At 38.1% G+C, this 21,085-nt stretch overlaps 2 protein-coding genes across 4 annotated transcripts in view; one reads left to right on the forward strand and one right to left on the reverse strand.

Moving 5' to 3' along the window:
• The window catches only part of arrdc1a (arrestin domain containing 1a), a 37,128-nt gene extending 26,478 nt beyond the window's left edge, over positions 1-10,650 (reverse strand). The window contains exons 1-3 of the mRNA XM_061897975.1: positions 10,467-10,650; positions 5,287-5,397; positions 5,063-5,113 (exon numbers count right to left, since the gene is read on the reverse strand). Coding sequence (XP_061753959.1) covers positions 5,063-5,113; positions 5,287-5,397; positions 10,467-10,584 — 280 coding nt within the window. The 5' untranslated portion in view covers positions 10,585-10,650. The remainder of the gene's footprint in view (positions 1-5,062; positions 5,114-5,286; positions 5,398-10,466) is intronic.
• A 7,014-nt stretch (positions 10,651-17,664) lies between these two features.
• top3b (DNA topoisomerase III beta) overlaps positions 17,665-21,085 on the forward strand; it is a 75,995-nt gene continuing 72,574 nt past the window's right edge. For 2 of the 3 annotated variants that reach the window (XR_009806487.1, XM_061897988.1), the window contains exon 1: positions 17,665-17,808. Coding sequence is in view for 1 of the 3 variants with exons in the window: in XM_061897988.1 (XP_061753972.1) it covers positions 17,739-17,808 (70 nt within the window). In the remaining 2 variants the exon portion in view is untranslated. Of the gene's footprint in view, positions 17,809-19,443; positions 19,527-21,085 lie in introns of all 3 variants that reach the window. The other variant, XM_061897995.1, reaches the window with a different exon arrangement.

Below are 21,085 nucleotides of genomic sequence, written 5' to 3' on the forward strand. Positions count from 1 at the left end.
TTGTTATGGTTGCATTCAGAAAAGTATTTGGTGGCTAGTAGATATTATGGATGCACAAGGCATCTTGCTTAATTATTTCACTTTCATCTACCACTTTTTGAATTTAAACAATTGCAAAAAGATTTGCCCAAAAAAATCTTATTTCTGCTTAAAAAATAATTTGCCGCACTGCTCATTATTTCTTCCAAAACTAATCCTACACATTCCATCAATCAACTGTTTTATTAGATCTTGTCTTACAGTATATTTTAATCCAGGCAAACTAAATAATAATGTTTTTATTACATTTGATGAAGACAAAAATTAAAAAATACAAACATTATATTTCTTCCATTACCAGACAAGGTGAAAGAAACTCACCTTAAAAGCACAGACAATATGTATCCATATTTTTGGTCAAGTACAGTAAATACATCCAACCCGCGACCCCAAAGGGAATAAGCGGTAGGCAATGGATGGATGGATAAATACATCCAAGTACTGACAAATCTCTTTGTTACTGCATACGTTTATCTTAGTTTGACGTTCTTTAATTGTATTTTATATGTTTGTTTTCTGGGTGTTGTTTTTTTTTTATAGGGTTACACCTAAATGTTTTCACCTCAGATAGGCACATTGCAAACATTTTCTTCACACATTCAAGGATAGGGAAAAAATTGATTTTTTTTTTAATTCCAGACAAAGTTCTTATACATGAGAGGAGAAAATACTTTAGTCATGGCACAAAGTACCAAGACGTATGCAGAAATATTTATGCACATATCCATAGAAACTGAAATTGAAAAGCAAACCATAAATTTATGTATTTTCATATTCCGACAACGGAACCGGAAATAGTGATTCTAAAGACAGGACCCCGGAATGGCTTTTAAGAAAATCTGTACTGTGATGCGTGATCAAATCCCTTTTTACCTCCACTTTCATATACAGTATGTGCATACAGATATATGTAAATGTCAGACCCTGTTGTGCCATGTCTAAATATTTTGTGTGTAGGGCTCCAAATAAATTTTAGCCAGACACATGGGTACTGTAATAACCCCGCTTTTACTTTGAAAATAAAACTTCCAGTGTCAGACGATGGAAAAACGATCCGTTTTGGTCTGTTTTTCCGTTTTGTTTACTGGAATCAAATTTTTTCTTTTCAAAACCAAAAATGAAAAACGCTTAGTTTTTTTGTTTTTTTTCGTATTTTAAAACTAAATTAAAATAAACCAGTCTTTTTTTGGGGTTTTCAATATCCCTTTATGAAAAGAAAATTGAGATACAAAAACATACATTACCCAATAACTATTCACACCCTTTGAGATCTCTTCAGAGATGTTCGATCGGATTCAAGTCAGAGCTCTGGCTGGGCCACTCAAGGACATTTTTACAGAGTTGTCTTGATGCCATTCCTTTAATATCTTGGCTGTACTGTATACCATGGGTCCTTGTCCGGCTGAAAGATGAACCGTTGCCCCAGTCTGAGTTCAAGAGCGTTTAGAGTAAAACTTCTCGGGGAAGCGCCCCTCACCATGTAAGAGCAGTGAGGGTGAACGGAGGACTAAATTTGTATTTCAGAAGTTGGGTGGACACGATTGGCAGTACATCGGATGTGGATTGGGGGGCAGGTGGTTTGAAGGATAAGATGCATGTTTTGGATTATTAGGAATACATTAATATTTAACAAATAAATACAGTAACAGAAACATGTATAGGATGACCACTACATTTTTTTTTCTACATTGGACATGGATCAACTCACTATGTACTACTCTCCAGACCATGATTGCATACATGACTTGGCCACCAGTCAGGCACAATACTGTATCGACTGCTATTTCTACCGGATGCTGGATAATGTTTACACAGATTAATGTATTTAGATTTTTGTCGGTTTGATACTGTATGTGCACTACTTTAAAAAGTGAATGTTGTCCTCTAAAAAAAAGTAAGGATCTAAGATAGTTGTCATTGTTTACACCACATGCACAATTCACCAACATGGTCTCGTTCTAATGCCACACTTTTTAGCTAAAATTACAATATTAAACATCAGTAGAACATAATTGTAGAGTATACAACGGTAACACATTGTTTTTAGTAATAATGAAGTAGTAAAGGAGACAATTAAACGCTCGTTCTTCTGGTGACTCAAGCTTGACATCGTTGTATTTAAAATAATATTACGCGTGTGTTATCAGGCATGTAATTTGACCACAATGAAAAAGGCTGAAAAATTTTCCAGGGGACAGGGGGGGCAACGCCCCCCGAAGCTCCTGGTTATTCACCAATTTAACATGCTAAAATTAACAAAAACAGCACCATTTGAAGAAAATATTTTAGTGTTTAAAGACATGAAAACATCATTAACAGAACATACATACCCCAATTATCCTAATGAATCACTGTATATGGTTCAGTCCCAACAGTATTTAGTCACTAATATTTACATCTTGTGTTCATTTCACATCCACAGGTGTCACATTGATCAGTGTTATTATCTACAGTTTATTTACAGTATTACCACATTACCACAGTTCATTTCACACATTTACTTGCTCGGAGAGCCCTAACATGAGGTTTCCTTGCAAATTAAAATACCAAATGTAAACATTTCATTCTTTTCGCTAAAATACATTTATGAAAATAATTAAACATGTTTAGTATTGTTTACTCATATTTGAAAATAGGAAATAATAATAATGTGAGGACACTGACGTATTCCATGAAACAAGTGTGAAAATATTTACTTTCAAGATTGTTACACCACTGACAATATTGTTTCAAGAGACTACATAAGAACTTAATATTAAAAAACAGTATTATATGCAAATTTATTTAGAATAAATTGTTAACTGGAATCAATAATGCGACTCTTTGAATTTCTGTAATTTCATAGTATACTTTCACGTGGCTTTTTATTTTTAGGAAAACACATTTATATATTTTGCAAAGCAATAATTGGTTAATATTTAAAACAAATATGTGTATTTCGCAAGCAAATATTTTAAGCTTACCTCATTATTAACTACCCTGTCTGCAACTGAAGTGGGTTGTTTGGGTGGATCTTTCCTCTCGATGTCTACGGCAGTTGTCGATGTAAACAAAGGATGGAGTCCGTAAGGTTTGCTCACTTTCGGTTGACATCAAAAAGTACCAGCTAGTGAAAAGTTTGTTTTCCTTGCTTCAAGTTGTTTCATATGTTTTTGCTGTTTCGCATGTACTTCCAAAGCCTTGAAACCTCGTGATCCATAGTCAATATTATCATGACACCACGTGCACAAAACTTTTCCGGGACGATCGATTTTCCGAATAAAATCGCAGAACAAAGTCGTAACCTCCTTCTTCCCAACAGTATCAGTGATTTCCCTTTCCATCCAGTCCCATCGAAACTTATTTTTGACATGTTTATCAATTTCTTTTACTCGTGAGCGTCCTTTCTCTCGAGAACTGACATCGTTTACATTTGGAAAATGGCGATAATAACGTCATCATTTATAACAAATGTCCTGATTGGTCACAAGGGACATATCGACCAATCACCAACAGCGTAATATAAGCTACGTCTCGATTACAAAAGACGAATCGGCAAGTAAACGAATCTTGACCTTAGGGTCGGAAAAAAAAACGGAAGATATATATATTTTTTTCCCCCGAGATTAAAAAAGACGGAATTCCAACTTTAGACGGAAAAATCACATGCCTGTGTTATTCTTATTGTGTATGTGTTTTTACTAAATGTCGAGTTGATAGATGATGGCGAGGTTTTGTTGCCATAGAGCTAACAGTAACTATTGTACATCACAACCACATATTTAATATTGACAGGTGTTGACCATAAATTGATTAACGTGAACCCCGACTTATACAAGTTTAGAAACGTATTCGGGTGTTACCATTTAGTGGTTAATTGTACGAAATATGTACTGTACTGTGCAATCTACTAATAAAAGTTTCAATCAATGAGCATGCCTTCTCCCGGTTGGTTTGGCGACGAACATAATTCAGTACTGTGGCGGCTTTCTTTGCCCCATGCCGGAGTTTTCAGACTTTCCCACTCTGGAGGCAGTTTTCAAAAACTTTTGTTACAGACAATCAAAATTGCAATTTTGCATGGGGATAAAAGGCTGAAACGGTACATATCTTCACCGTTTCGACCTGAAGACGGTTCTGTGGGCTTTCAGAACTTTCAATCTTTTTACGCCTGGCACAAGTATTTGACTTGTCGCCATTCATTAGTGTTAGATAATATTTAGAAGGTAAAAAGTGCAGGGGCCAAAAATTTTCTTTTAAAAAGTGTTGGGGACATGCCCCCTCCAGCCCCAATTATCAACTGTTGCTTTCTAAGGTAAATCATGTATATTGATTAACTCATAGAGGTCGGTGCGCAACATAAACAACGGTAACGTTTGTTACATTATGTTTTGATGTAATGTAAAAAGCATGGTTGTGGACCAAATCATTCTTCTAAGTTGTGGTCTCACTGTATGTAGCGACCACTCAAGGAAAATGGCAAAAGTGGCTGCTCTAAACAACCAATAGCTTGGCTTTATTTTCTTCAATCAGATTTTCACACTTTCTTGTCTGTTATCTGGCATTTGTCTAAAAATTGTTATATCTGTACGGTGTCGGAAATACACAATACAAAAAAGGAATATGTGCTGGTTAAATAAGTACATGTTGGTTCAGTTTAGCTTTAACTTAAATGAGTGAAGGGGCGGTAAGAAGCACATTACTAATTTGAAAATGGGGTTTGTCTGCGGAAGCTGCCTCTCGAACAGCATCACGGGTTACTTCAGCTAAGAAAACCTTAATACTAGGTAAGGTAAGAAGGCACAAAACATTTCATTTTGTAGCAAATTTAGATGTTTTGTGGCAGCTATATAAGTAATATGTTCCATGAAAGTTACAGCCATTCATCAAATGTATCCATCTAAACACTTGTAACTTTTAAGTCGTTTCTACAACTATTCGATTAAAGAAACGTTTTGAAACGTTACGATGCATTTTAGCGTTTTAATCACCACAGGGTTTTACTCGTGTCATAGATGCATGGTGTGTCATGGAGGTGTCTTACATGGAATGTGAAACTTGAAGGCAAACAAATGATTTCCTTGTTTCAGTGTTCCTGGATAGGGCAGAGAGACGAAATAGATGAGGCAGAGGAGGCACAAAAACTTGATCACAAATCACTGAAACATATGACAACCACAGTAACTAAGACAACAATTTAATTCCCCCTCAGGTATTAATAAAGTATTTGTGATTCTGAACACAGAAAAAAAAAAAAAAAAAACTTACCTTTGTCTGCAACAGAGATTGTGTTGTTGAAGTACTGTTCCTGAACTGTCCATGCTGTATCATTTACTTTATTGGTGATGCCACAGAAGCCATTGCAGTTCACCTTAACGGCTGCAAAGAAAAAAAAAACATTGTTTTTGCCACAGACAAATTATTTTGTCATTGTTATTCACTGGTTGATAACACAGGAGTCCAAAAAGTTCAATGTAAAACATATACATATATATATATATATATATATATATATATATATATATATATATATATATATATATATATATATATATATATATATATATATATATATATATATATATATATATATATACATATACATATATATATATATACATATATATATATATATATACATATACATATATATATATATACATATATATATATATATACATATACATATATATATGCATATACATACATATATATATATATATATATATATATATATATATATATATATATATATATATATATATATATATAAATACATATATATACATACATATATATATAGATACATATATATACACACATATACACATATATATATATATATATATATATATATATATATATATATATATATATATATATATATATATATATATATATACACATATATGAATTGAATTGAAATATTTATTTCAAACCTGCACAGTACAACTAAACACAGGTTTTTTTTTTTTTACATTTTGGCAGAGATATTCATGCAAGGCTTGAAAAGGGGTTGGATGAAGCAGATGCTTATAATAGCCCAACCCTTCTCACTCATTCCTTATTTAACATAAACAATATAATACAAGAACAATACTCTATAAACAAAAACAAGAAAAACTCCTGTACACTGACAATACTATGAGACAAGACGAGACAAAACACACACACACGTGTGTGTATATATATATATATATATATATATATATATATATATATATATATATATATATATATATATAGATGTATATATATACATATATATATTGAAATGCTCTCTCAAAATTCTCTTGTTAATTATCTACAGGCTACCTAAATATCCTGCAAATGTTTTCGATGATTTTACTGAATTATTGTCTAGCATCTCCACTGACTTTGACTGCCTGGTTATAACTGGTGATTTTAATTTTCATATTGACGATTTGAATGACAGGGGCGCAAAATAACTTTTTACTATTTTAGACACATTTGAACTGTCTCAACATGTGAAAGAGGCTACTCATTGTAAGGGACACACTCTGGACCTGATTATCACAACAGGTCTTAATGTTTCTGATGTTCTTGTGATTGGTCTTTCATTGTCTGATAATTTCTGTGTTTTCTTTAATATTTCTGGAATTCCGGACACACAAACAGAATCAAAGCTGTCAAAAAGCGGTACATAAAATAACATGCTAATGTACTCTTTAAAAACGCCATCTCCTCACTACCACTTCTAAACCCATGTCATGTTGATGATCTTGTAAGCAACTTTAATTCCAAAATTGTGAATATCATAGATATCATTGCACCTGTTACAGTTAAAACGATTTCTGGTAAGCAAAAGGCACCTTGGAGAAAATCTGCTGTTGTAAAAGCCCAGAGAAGAGAGTGCAGGAAGGCTGAACGAATCTGGCAGAATACAAAACTTTATATTCACCATGACATCTATAAAGAGAGCCTCCAGGCCTACAATTTGGTCTTAAAAAGTGCTAGAGAAACATTCTCCTCCAATATCATAAACAGCAACACTAATAAGGCCAAAACCTTATTCGCAACCGTTGACAGACTGACCAACCCCCCAACACAAATACCAGCCGAACTACATTCCACGCAGAAATGCAATGAGTTAGCATTCTTTTATACTAATAAAATTTAAGGCATCAGACGCGCCACCAATATCTCAGGTAAAATAGCTGGACCACCACCCCATTTAGGCAAAAGTAACACAGCAATGATGGCAAGCTTTAATGCCATAGACTCTAAAACTCTAGAGGAAACGGTGACAGCTCTAAAGTAATCCACCTGCTGCCTTGATGTTTTACCCACCAACTTCTATAAGAATTTTTTTGACTGCCTATCAACAGACGTATTGCAAATAATTAATAATTCTATTCAATCGGGCAATTTCCCGAAGGCCTTCAAAACTGCAGTCGTTAAACCTCTTCTAAAAAAGCGGAGCCTAGATTCCTCTGTTATCAACAACTACAGACCAATTTCAAATCTACCATTCATAAGTAAAATAATTGAGAAAGTTGTCCTCCAAGAACTAAATCACTTCTTGGCTTCTACTGACTGCCAAAACCACTTCCAGTCAGGATTTCGACCTCTTCACAGCACAGAGACGGCCCTTCTTAAAGTTCTAAATGACATCCGTCTAAACACAGACTTCAGTATTAATGTATTTGGACCTCAGTGCTGCATTTGACACTGTTGACCACTCAATACTTTTGGACAGGTTGGAAAACTGGGTGGGGATCTCAGGCACAGTTTTAAGTTGGTACAAGTCATATCTACAAGATAGGAACTATTTTGTTTCCATTGGTGACTTTGTATCAGAACCAACCAACGTAACATGTGGAGTCCCCCAAGGTTCAATCTTGGGGCCGACATTATTTAACATCTATATGCTCCCACTAGGACAAATCATGCAAAATAATAACATTGACCATCATTGCTATGCCGATGACACCCAAATCTATGTAGCACTATCACCAAATGACTATCGCCCCATAGATCTTCTGTGCGAAAATGTCCTACAACTAAATGAAGATAAAACTGAGATAATTGTTTGTGGTGCTAAAAAAGAAAGGTCTAAAGTCATCCAACACCTTCAATCACTGTCCCTGAAAACCTCAAATAAAGCCAGAAATCTTGGGGTTATTTTAGATTCTAATTTACATTTCGACAGTTACATCAAATCAGTAACAAAATCGGCCTACTATCACCTCAAAAATGTAACAAAACTTAGAGGGCTCAAGTCAGCACAAGACTTGGAAAAACTTGTACATGCCTTTATTACAAGTAGGCTAGACTATTTTAATGGTCTCCTTGCAGGTCTTCCCAAAAAAACTGTCAGGCAGCTACAGCTTGTTCAGAACGCTGCCGCTAGAGTTCTAACAAAGACCAAAAAATGTGAGCACATTACACCAATTCTTAAATCCTTACATTGGCTCCCTGTACATCAGAGAATTGATTTCAGAATCCTCCTGCTCACATATAAATCACTACATGGTCTATGGCCGAAGTACATCACTGATATGCTCCCACTATATAACCCCTCTAGATCACTAAGATCTTCTGAGACCAATCTGTTAGTGGTTCCCAGAGTAAACTCAAATCAAGGGAGAGCATCATTCAGTCACTATGCAACAAATAGCTGGAATAAACTTCCTGAAGGTGGCAGACTTTCCCCAACTCTGACTACTTTTAAAACTAAACTGAAAACGTTTATGTTCACCTTAGCTTTCAGCTAAATCTTTTAATCTTTTACCTTTTAACGTCTGCACTGTTTTTATTTGTATTGCCTGCATTTTAATTTTGCTTTTATTTTATTTTATTTCATTTCACTTTGTTGTTTGTGAAGCACTTTGAGTCTGCCTTGTGTATGAAAAGTGCTATACAAATAAGCTGCCTTGCCTTGCCTATACATACATACATATATATATATATATATACATATATATATATATATATACATATATATATATATATATATATATATATATGTATATATATATATATATATATATATATATATATATATATGTATATATATATATATATATATATATATATATATATATATATATATATGTATATATATATATATATATATATACATGCATACATACATATACATATATATATACATACACATACATATACATATATATATATACATATATATATACACACACATATATACACATTTTTATATATATATATATATATATATATATATATATACACACACACACACACACATATATATATACATATACACATACATATATACACATATAAACATATATGTATATATATATAAATACATATACAAATACATATACACACATATATACATATATGTATATATATATATACATACATATATACTGTATATATATACACATACATTCATATATATATATATATATATATATATATATATATATATATATATATATATATATATATATATATATATATCTTGATTGGATTATCCAGAGAATAGTGATCGATACCGTGGTAGAGCGCAATATGTATGTGTGTGAAAAATCACAAGACTACTTCATCTCTACAGAACTGTTTCATGAGGGGTTCCCTCAATCATCAGGAGATGGTCTCCTGATGATCGTTCCACACATACATACATACATATATACATATATACATACATACATATACATATATATATATATATATATATATATATATATATATATATATATATATATATATATATATATATATACACACACACATATATACATACACACATATGTATATATATATATACATACACACATTATATATATATATATATATATATATATATATATATTCGCACACGCACACACACTCAAACACGCACACACACACACACACACACAAAGGATGATTAAAAAACAATACACCAAAATCATCACGCATTTATTCAGTTCTACAGCATTGTCATAGACTTTATAGACACTACCAAACTGTGTGTGACTTTTTTCTGTGGGGCTCCTGTTTCATCGATGACATTACCATGAATTGATTAACGTGGACCCTGACTGAAACAAGTGGAAAAACGTATTTGTGTGTTACCATTTAGTGGTCAACTGTCCAGAATATGTACTGTACTGTGCAATATACTAATAAAAGTTTCAATTAATCAATCAATCAAACCGCCACTCTTCCAACTGCGCCGCACGGTACACAAGGTGAGATGCGCACGCGCACACAGGACCCCTAGACCCATGTTTTTTTTTTAATAATTTTTAAATAATGTCTGTTCTAAACAAAAAAACATAAACCAGTATGTATGCTTTATAATCTAAACGATTAGTAAATTACATAAATCTAGTTTCCGACACGTTAGGTTCTGTTGTATTCTGAAGGATATTGTGCTTCCTTGTTAGACGAGATCAGAGTTCCTGTCTTTCAGCATAAAGACGAATACATGTACAGTTATGTTTTCTTACCTTTACAATGTATCTTTTGCCCCACTTTGACTGTCACGGTCCCCGTGATGGATTCGCCGGGTGTATACACTTCTTTATTTCGGTCGAAGGTGATCTCAAACGCCTCAATCTTGCCCATGTTCGTCTCGATCCCACAAGGAAAGCAACAGTCACCTTTGACAAGCCCCGCCCCCAACAATATCACGACACCCGAAACTGGCTCGTCTGGTTTCCACAACACTTGCTTTCTTAACATATCAACCAGCCCAGGTGGTTACCTGCATCTATTAGACCAGGGGTGTCAAACTCAAATACAGAGTGGGCCAACATTTAAAACTGAACAAAGCCGCGGGCCGAGGTTGAACAAATTAACCTTTTAATCGGGACCCAAACAAGTTTTGCATTGAATATTGAACAACCAAGGCTTATATAACTTTAGGGTTAGATACAAAATCCATCCATCCATCCATTTTCTACCGCTTATTCCCTTTTTGGGGTCGCTGGCGCCTATCCCAGCTACAATCGGGCGGAAGGCGGGGTACACCCTGGACAAGTCGCCACCTCATCACAGGGCCAACACAGATAGATAGACAACATTCACACTCACATTCTTCCTCCCACTTCCAAAGACATGCACCTGGGGATAGGTTAATTGGCAACACTAAATTGGCCCTAGATCAGGGGTCGGGAACCTTTTTGGCTGAGAGAGCCAAGAAAGCCAAATATTTTAAAATGTGTTTCTGTAAGAGCCATATAAAAAATGTTTTAACCCTGAACACAACGAAACCAATGCATTTTTAAGTAAGACCAACATTTCTAGAGTATAATAGGTCTCTTATTCTTTGTAATATAATTGTCATTCTGAATCTAATTGTGGAGGGGGTGTGGCCTGCGGGCCTGCAGCGAAGCGGTGTTTTGCCAGGATAGGACTCGAAATCAGCGACAGGTGCGTAGACTGCCCACCTGGGCCTTGTTATCTAATCACCTGTCGCTCTGTTATAAGCAGCAGCCAGGACGAGAGACAGGGTTGAGGCTGAAGCCAGAGCGCGAGTGAGAACGAAAGAGAAAAAGACAATTGCTGGAAAGCAACTGAGAGACTTATTGAAAAATAAAACAATAATGTAACTTTGAAACAGGCTCTCATGTCGGTACTTGATGGTCTGAAGAACCCCCAGGAGGGCAAACCCCACACTAACCAATAATAAATAAATAACTTCTTACCATTAACGCAACTTCTTGAACAGGTGCGGTAGAAAATGGATGGATGGATTAAAAATGCATGAAAATGTGTTTTATATTTTGACCGTAATTTTTAACACTTTAATTACAACTGGAATTTTTCATTACTTATTGTGTTAAGTAATATCAGCCCAGATTTATCCGAGAGCCGGATGCAGTCATCAAAAGAGCCACATCTGGCTCGCGAGCCATAGGTTCCCTAGCCCTGCCCTAGATGCAAAATCGAGTTTTAAAAAATAATAATTAAAGAATATCAATGGCATATCAAATAACATTTAAATAAACATTGAAGGCCCATTTTTATTTGCAGCCTTCTGAGGTGAATATCAAATAAAACATTTTCCACAGGCTAATAATACATTTGAAAATAAAATAACAATAATGAATGAATCAAACATTCAAGCCTTGAAGTAGCAAGGGAAAGTGCAGGAATAAAACATTAATTATTGCGCAGTTTGCTACACTGATTTGCTTTAACACTGAATATGGAACAAGTAACACTAATATAACTTAATAGTGCAAAATCAACTTTCAAAAACAAACAGAAAAAAATTCATGGTACATTAATCAAATTTAAATACAAAATGTAATGCCTCTTTTCTATTTGCAGCCCTGCGATGAGGTAGCGACTTGTCCAGGGTGTGTGCCTTCCGCCCAATTGTAGCTGAGATGGGCAACAGCGCCCCCCGCGAATAAGCGGTAGAAATGGATGGATGGATATTTGCAGCCTTCTAAAATACATATCAACATTAACTTTTTCCACAGGCTTATAAATTTGAAAATAAAATAACAATAAAGTGGGCGGGTTTGGTGGTAGCTGTGTATATTGTAGCGTCCCGGAAGAGTTAATGCTGCAAGGGGTCCTGGGTATTTGTTCTGCTGTGTTACGTTGCAGATGTTCTCCCGAAATGTGTTCGTCATTCTTGTTTGGTGTGGGTTCACAGTGTGGCGCATATTTGTAACAGTGTTAAATCTGTTTATACGGCCACCCTCAGTGTGACTTGTATGGCTGTTGACCAAGTATGCTTTGCATTCACTTAGGTGTGCTTACAGGCCGCTTACATTATGTGACTGGGTCGGCACACTGTTTGTATGGAGGAAAAGCGGACGTGACGCCCCCAATATTGTGGTCCGAGTGGAAATCATGAGAAATTCGGGAGAATGGTAATCCCGGGAGATTTTCGGAATGGACACTGAACTTCGGGAGTCTCCTGGGAAAATCGGGAGGGTTGGCAAGTATGAGTATTAGCGGTGAATGCGGTGTTGCAGCGGCACAGCCGCTGAATAGCACCGGCGGGCCAGTTCTAATGTTAATTTGATATTGCCTCAAGGGCCAAATGAGGTTACACGGTGGGCCAAATTTGGCCCGCGGGCCAGAGTTTGACACCCATACATTAGATCAGGGGTAGGGAACCTATGGCTTGCGAGCCAAAGTTGGCTCTTTTGATGACTGCATCTGGCTCCCGGACAAGTAATGATTAATTCCACTTGTAATCACAGTGTTAGAAATAACATTCACAATAAAAATATTCTCATGCTTTTATATGTTCAAGAAGTTCCGTTAATGGTAAGAAGTAATTTATTTATTATTGGTTAGTGTGGGGCTTGCCCTCCTGGGGGTTTCAGGGTTACAATATTGTTTTATTTTTCAATAAGTCTCTCAGTTGTTTTCCAGCAATTGTCTTTTTCTCTTCCGTTCTGGCTCCAGTTCCAACCCCGTCTCTCCTCCTGGCTGCTGCTTATAACAGAGCAACAGGTGATTAGATAACAAGGCCTAGGTGGACCTTCTACGCACCTGTCGCTGATTTTGAAGCCGGTCCTGGCACACCCTGCTTCGCTGCAGGCCCGCAGGCCACGCCCCTTCCACAGTTAGCTTCAGAATAACAATATTATTACATAGAATAAGAGACCTATTGTACTCTAGAAATGTTGGTCTTACTTAAAAATGCACACGTTTATTTGTGTTCAGTGTTAAAAAAAAATGATATGGCTCTTATAGAAATACAGTTTAAATTATTTGGCTTTCTTGGCTCTCTCAGCCAAAAAGGGTTCCCGACCCCTGCATTAGATTGTACATATTTGGTCTTACCATGGTCAAAATACGTGATCGTGGGCTTAGAATGTTTACCTTTCTGTACACAAAGGATTGAAAGGGCGTGGTCGTTCAATCGTTCCAAATACAAACTAACGAAAAGTTAGTGTTGCGTGATCAATGTAAAAATACATTTTAAAAAAAGTCAATACTTTGGTGTTTTCTCGCCAAATGCGCCGTGTGGTTTTCATCAAAAAGCCTACCTGAAACCGTTTGTGGAGGTGCACTGTTTTAAACTTTTTAAACGTCACTTTTAATTGATATGGCAGTGGTCACCAACCCGGTGCCCGCGGGCACCAGGTAGCCCGTAAGGACCAGATGAGTCGCCCGCTGGCCTGTTCTAAAAATAGCTCAAATAGCAGCACTTACCAGTGAGCTGCCTCTATTTTTTAAATTGTATTTATTTACTAGTGGACCGAGTGGACCATGTTCCGAACCTCTATTGTCGAGGCGGCTGATTGGAGCTGTGGCCGCAAGGTTGTTGGTGCCTGTCGTGGCGGTAATCCCAGAACCCGTTGGTGGACACCAGCAGTGAGGGATGCCGTCAAGCTGAAGAAGGAGTCCTATCGGGTTCTTTTGGCTCATAGGACTCCGGAGGCAGTGGACGGGTACCGACGGGCCAAGCGGTGTGCAGCTTTAGCGGTCGCGGAGGCAAAAACTCGGACATGGGAAGAGTTCGGGGAAGCCATGGAAAACGACTTCCGGACGGCTTCGAAGCGATTCTGGACCACCATACGGCGCCTCCGGAAGGGGAAGCAGTGCACTATCAACACCGTGTATGGTGCGGATGGTGTTCTGCTGACTTCGACTGCGGATGTTGTGGATCGGTGGAGGGAATACTTCGAAGACCTCCTCAATCCCACCAACACGTCTTTCTTTGAGGAAGCGGTGCCTGGGGAATCTGTAGTGGACTCTCCTATTTCTGGGGCTGAGGTCGCTGAGGTAGTTAAAAAGCTCCTCGGCGGCAAGGCCCCGGGGGTGGATGAGATCCGCCCGGAGTTCCTTAAGGCTCTGGATGCTGTGGGGCTGTCTTGGTTGACAAGACTCTGCAGCATCGCGTGGACATCGGGGGCGGTACCTCTGGATTGGCAGACCGGGGTGGTGGTCCCTCTCTTTAAGAAGGGGGACCGGAGGGTGTGTTCCAACTATCGTGGGATCACACTCCTCAGCCTTCCCGGTAAGGTTTATTCAGGTGTACTGGAGAGGAGGCTACGCCGGATAGTCGAACCTCGGATTCAGGAGGAACAGTGTGGTTTTCGTCCTGGTCGTGGAACTGTGGACCAGCTCTATACTCTCGGCAGGGTTCTTGAGGGCGCATGGGAGTTTGCCCAACCCGTCTACATGTGCTTTGTGGACTTGGAGAAGGCATTTGACCGTGTCCCTCGGGAAGTCCTGTGGGGAGTGCTCAGAGAGTACGGGGTATCGGACTGTCTTATTGAACAGTCCGCTCCCTGTATGATCAGTGTCAGAGCTTGGTCCGCATTGCTGGCAGTAAGTCGGACACGTTTCCAGTGAGGGTTGGACTCCGCCAAGGCTGTCCTTTGTCACCGATTCTGTTCATAACTTTTATGGACAGAATTTCTAGGCGCAGCCAAGGCGTTGAGGGGTTCCGGTTTGGTGGCCACGGGATTAGGTCTCTGCTTTTTGCAGATGATGTCGTCCTGATGGCTTCATCTGGCCGGGATCTTCAGCTCTCACTGGATCGGTTCGCAGCCGAGTGTGAAGCGACCGGAATGAGAATCAGCACCTCCAAGTCCGAGTCCATGGTTCTCGCCCGGAAAAGGGTGGAGTGCCATCTCCGGGTTGGGGAGGAGACCCTGCCCCAAGTGGAGGAGTTCAAGTACCTAGGAGTCTTGTTCACGAGTGGGGGAAGAGTGGATCGTGAGATCGACAGGCGGATCGGTGCGGCGTCTTCAGTAATGCGGACGTTGTATCGATCCGTTGTGGTGAAGAAGGAGCTGAGCCGGAAGGCAAAGCTCTCAATTTACCGGTCGATCTACGTTCCCATCCTCACCTATGGTCATGAGCTTTGGGTCATGACCGAAAGGATAAGATCACGGGTACAAGCGGCCGAAATGAGTTTCCTCCGCCGGGTGGCGGGGCTCTCCCTTAGAGATAGGGTGAGAAGCTCTGCCATCCGGGAGGAACTCAACGTAAAGCCGCTGCTCCTTCACATCGAGAGGAGCCAGATGAAGTGGTTCGGGCATCTGGTCAGGATGCCACCCGAACGCCTCCCTAGGGATGTGTTTAGGGCACGTCCAGCTGGTAGGAGGCCACGGGGAAGACCCAGGACACGTTGGGAAGACTATGTCTCCCGGCTGGCCTGGGAACGCCTCGGGATCCCCCGGGAAGAGCTAGACGAAGTGGCTGGAGATAGGGAAGTCTGGGCTTCCCTGCTTAGGCTGCTGCCCCCGCGACCCGACCTCGGATAAGCGGAAGATGATGGATGGATGGATGGATGGATTATTTACTAGCAAGCTCGTCTCGCTTTACTCGACATTTTTAATTCTAAGAGAGACAAAACTGAAATCGAATTAGAAAATCCAAGAAAATATTTTAAAGACTTGGTCTTCACTTGTTTAAATAAATTCATTTATTTTTTTACTTTGCTTCTTATGACTTTCAGAAAGACAATAATAGAGAAAAAATACAACCTTAAAAATGATTTTGGGATTTTTAAACACACATCTTTTTACCTTTTGAATTCCTTCCTCTTCTTTACTGACAATTTAAATCAATGTTCAATTTTTTTTTTTATTGTAAAGAATAATAAATACATTTTGATTTAATTATTAATTTTAGCTTCTGTTTTTCCGACGAAGAATATTTGTGAAATATTTATTTAAACTTGTTATGATTAAAATAAAATAAAAATATTGTGGCAAATCTAGAAATTCTGTAGAATCAAATGTAAATCTTTTTTCCAAGTCTTTTGAATTTCTTTTAAAATTTTTGTTCTGGAAAATCTAGAAGAAATAATGATTTTTTTTGTTACAAATATAGCTTGGTCCAATTTGTTATAACAAAGTGCAGATTGGAGTTTAACCTATTTAAAACATGTCATCAAAATTCTAAAATTAATCTTAATCAGGAAAAATTACTGTTCCATAAATTCTTCTTTAATTTTTTTAAAAAAGATTCGAATTAGCTAGTTTTTCTCAAATTTTTTCGGTTGAATTTTGAACTATAAAGAGTCGAAATTGAAGATAAAATATGTTTCAAAATTTAATGTTCATTTTTTTCGTGTTTTCTCCTATTTTAAACCGTTTTTTTCAAAGTGTTTTTTTCATAATTTACCGAAATCTACCGAAGATGTCGTAGTGGTTTGTGCAGCCCTTTGAGACACTAGTTATTTAGGGCTATATAAGTAAACATTGATTGATTGATTGATTGATAATTTATTCTCTTCAAAAAACCTTCCGTAAAAGGAAAAAAAAAATGTACGACTGAATGACAGACAGAAATGTCCATTTTTTTTATATACATATATAAATTTATTTATCAAAGGTAAATTGAGCAGTTTGGCTATTTCTGGCAGTTTATTTAAGTGTGTATCAAACTGGTAGCCCTTCGCATTAATCAGTACCCAAGAAGTAGCTCTTGGTTTTAAAAATGGTTGGTGACCTCTGTGATATGGGATAGTGTGTGTGTTTGTGTGTGTGTGTGTGTGTGTGTTGAAATAAGTTTATTTCGGTCATATAATCAATCAAATCAATCAACCATTTTGTGGGATCAGTTTTACAGTACAGGACCTGTACTGTAAAACCGACAGTGACAGGTATAATTTATACCTCATATTGTCTTATTTTGCCTGCTTCTCACTCCAGGCCAACAGATGGGAGTATAACACTTCAAGCCGTAATTCAACTGCAAGTCAGCCTACAGGAAGAAGGAGAAAACCACGAACGCCATTTCCGGTGTGTACGTTTTTGAGTTATTGAATTTCTGCAAAGGACTACAAAATGAGGACAATCGTGATGGTCGCAGAAAAACCTTCCCTGGCTCAGTCAATTTCCAAGATTCTTTCCAAAGGTCCGTATGGATTGGTTATTCTTACTGTACATACGGATTTATTATGGTTTGAGCACGAAAGACAGTGCGCTTTATTTTTGTTGTCGTGTAGCTGACGCTCATGTCAAGTCAAAGTCTGTTTTTTTTTTAACTCATTTATTAGCAAGAGCCGTTTGAAACTGACCGAAATAAGTGAATAGAATGTAACGCATTTTGACACGAAAGCAAGGATTGTTTGATAACAATTTAAAACTTTAGCACTTTTGTCATCTACGGTTGGTCAGTGTTACTTTTGTATATTAGTTCAGGGGTTTTCAACCACTGTGCCGCGGAGATACACAGTCTGGTGTGCCGTGGGATATTAGGTAATTTCACCAATTTGTGTTAAAAATATTTTTTGCAAACCAGTAATTATAGTCTGCAAATTATATGTTGTTGTTAAAGGCCTACTGAAATGAGATTTCCTTAAGATGCTTTCAAATGGCTCCAAGGGACTTTACTGACTTGTTCAAGTCATCCATTCATCAATCCATTTTCTACCGCTTATTCCCTTTGGGGGGGGCGCTGGCGCCTATCTCAGCTACAATCGGGCGGAAGGCGGGTACACCCTGGACAAGTCGCCACCTCATCGCAGGGCCAACACAGATAGACAGACAACATTCACACTCACATTCACACACTAGGGCCAATTTAGTGTTGCCAATCAACCTAACCCCAGGTGCATGTCTTTGGAAGCTGGAGGAAGCCGGAGTACCCGGAGGGAACCCACACATTCACGGGGAGAACATGCAAACTCCACACAGAAAGATCCCGAGCCCGGGATTGAACCCAAAACTACTCAGGACCTTCGTATTGTGAGGTAGACGCACTAACCCCTCTGCCACCGTGAAGTCAATGATTTGTTTTTTCAGATCTGTGCTGAGTTCCTTTGACTTTCCCATTGTCGCTTTTGTAACTTAGTCTAATGACTGCACATGAGCCCTATTTAAATGGGCTCAGAGAAGTCAACAGGTGCCGTCAATCATAATCACTCACAAAGTTAAAGGCCTACTGAAATGAGATTTTCTTATTCAAACGGGGATAGCAGGTCCATCCTATGTGTCATACTTGATCATTTCGCGATATTGCCTTATTTTCGCTGGAAGGATTTAGTAGAGAACATCCACGATAAAGTTCGCAACTTTCGGTGCTAAGAAAAATGCATTGCCTCTACCGGAAGTCGCAGACGATGACGTCACATGTTTGATGGCTCCTCACATATTCACATTGTTTATAATGGGAGCCTCCAACAAAAAGTGATATTCAGACCGAGAAAACGACAATTTCCCCATTAATTTGAGCGAGGAGCGACTTGTCCAGGGTGTACCCTGCCCTCCGCCCGATTGTAGCTGAGATAGGCGCCAGCGCCCCCCGCGACCCCGAAAGGGAATGAGCGGTAGAAAATGGATGGATGGAATTTGAGCGAGGATGAAAGATTCGTGTTTAAGGATATTGATAGCGACGGACTAGAAAAAATACGACAACAAAAAATGCGATTGTATTGGGATGGATTCAAATATTTTTAGACACATTTACTAGGTTAATTCTGGGAAATCCCTTATCTTTCTATTGTGTTGCTAGTGTTATGTGAGTTTAATAGTACCTGATATTTGGAAGGGTGTCTCCACGGGTGTCTTGACGCGCAGTGTCTCAGGGGAGTCGACTGCAGCTATGGACGGCACAAGCTCAGCTTTTCACCGGTAAGAACTGACTTTTTAACCACAATTTTCTCACCGAAACCTGCTGGTTGACATGTGGTCGGGATCCATGTTCTCTTGACCGCACTCTGGTCCATAGGAAAGTTTCACCTCCAGGAATTTTAAACAAGGAATCACCGTGTGTTTGTGTGGCTAAAGGCTAAAGCTTCCCAACTCCATATTTCTACTGTGACTCCTCCATTATTAATTAAACAAATTGCAAAAGATTCAGCAACACAGATGTCCAAAAAACTGTATAATTATGCCGTTAAAGCAGACGACATTTAGCTGTGTGTGTGCGCAGCGCTCCTACTTCCTAAAAACCAGTGACGTCTTGCGTACACGTCATCATTACACGACGTTTCAAAGACGAAACTCCCGGGAAATTTAAAATTGCAATTTAGTAAACTAAAAAGGCCGTATTGGCATGTGTTGCAATGTTAATATTTCATCATTGATATATAAACTATCAGACTGCGTGGTGGGTAGTAGTGGGTTTCAGTAGGCCTTTAAGTGGTGGTGCTGTCTAGAGCTAAGCAGAGTAACCGTGTAATATTCTTCCATATCAGTAGGTGGCAGCCGGTAGCTACTAGCTTTGTAGATGTCGGAAACGGGGGCAGGCAGTGTGCAGGTAAAAAGCTGTCTAATACTTAAACCAAAAGTAAACAAAAGGCGAGTGGCCCTAAGAAAAGGCATTTAAGCTCAGGGAAGGCTATGCAGAATGAAACTAAAACTGAACAGTCTACAACAGGGGTCACCAACCTTTTTGAAATCAATAGCTACTTTTTGGGTACTGTTTAATGCGAAGGACTACCAGTTTGATACACACTTAAATAAATTGCCAGAAATAGCCAATTTGCTCAATTTACCTTTAATCATCATTTCCAGCATGAACTGGAACCTGCCCAAAGTGCCAATACGTAATTTTCCTGCATGATCTGGCACCTGCCCAGAGTGCCAAAACCACCTGTAACTGGTGTATTGACCATGGCATTACGGTCCACGATTGGCCTGCCAACTCCCCTGACCTGAACCCTATAGAGAATTTGTGGGGTATTGTGAAGAAGACGCTGAAAGACACCAGACCCAATAATGCAAATGAGCTAAAGGCCGCTAGTGAAGCATCCTGGGCATCCATAACAACCCAGCAATACCACAGGCCGATTGCCTCCATGCCACGCTGCATTGATGCAGTAATCCATGCGAAAGGATTCCTAACCAAGTACTTAGTGCATTAATTGACATTTTCAAATGTTTGATTTTGTTTTGCTGTTATACATCTTTTTTTTTACTTGGTCTGGGGAAATATTCATTTTTTTTAAGATAAGAATTTTGAGTTTTCTTAAGCTGTATGCCATAATCAGCAATATTAAAATAACAAAAGGCTTGCAATATTTCAGTTGATGTGTAGTGCATCCAGAATGTATGACATTTCCATGTTTTTATTTTCTTTACAGAAAATAAAGGACTTTATTACAATATTGTAATTTTCTGAGACAGTCCTGTGTGTATATATGTGTGTGTATATATATATATATATATATATATATATATATATATAT

Source organism: Nerophis ophidion, linkage group LG01, assembly GCF_033978795.1.
Source record: "Nerophis ophidion isolate RoL-2023_Sa linkage group LG01, RoL_Noph_v1.0, whole genome shotgun sequence".
NCBI lineage: Eukaryota > Metazoa > Chordata > Actinopteri > Syngnathiformes > Syngnathidae > Nerophis > Nerophis ophidion.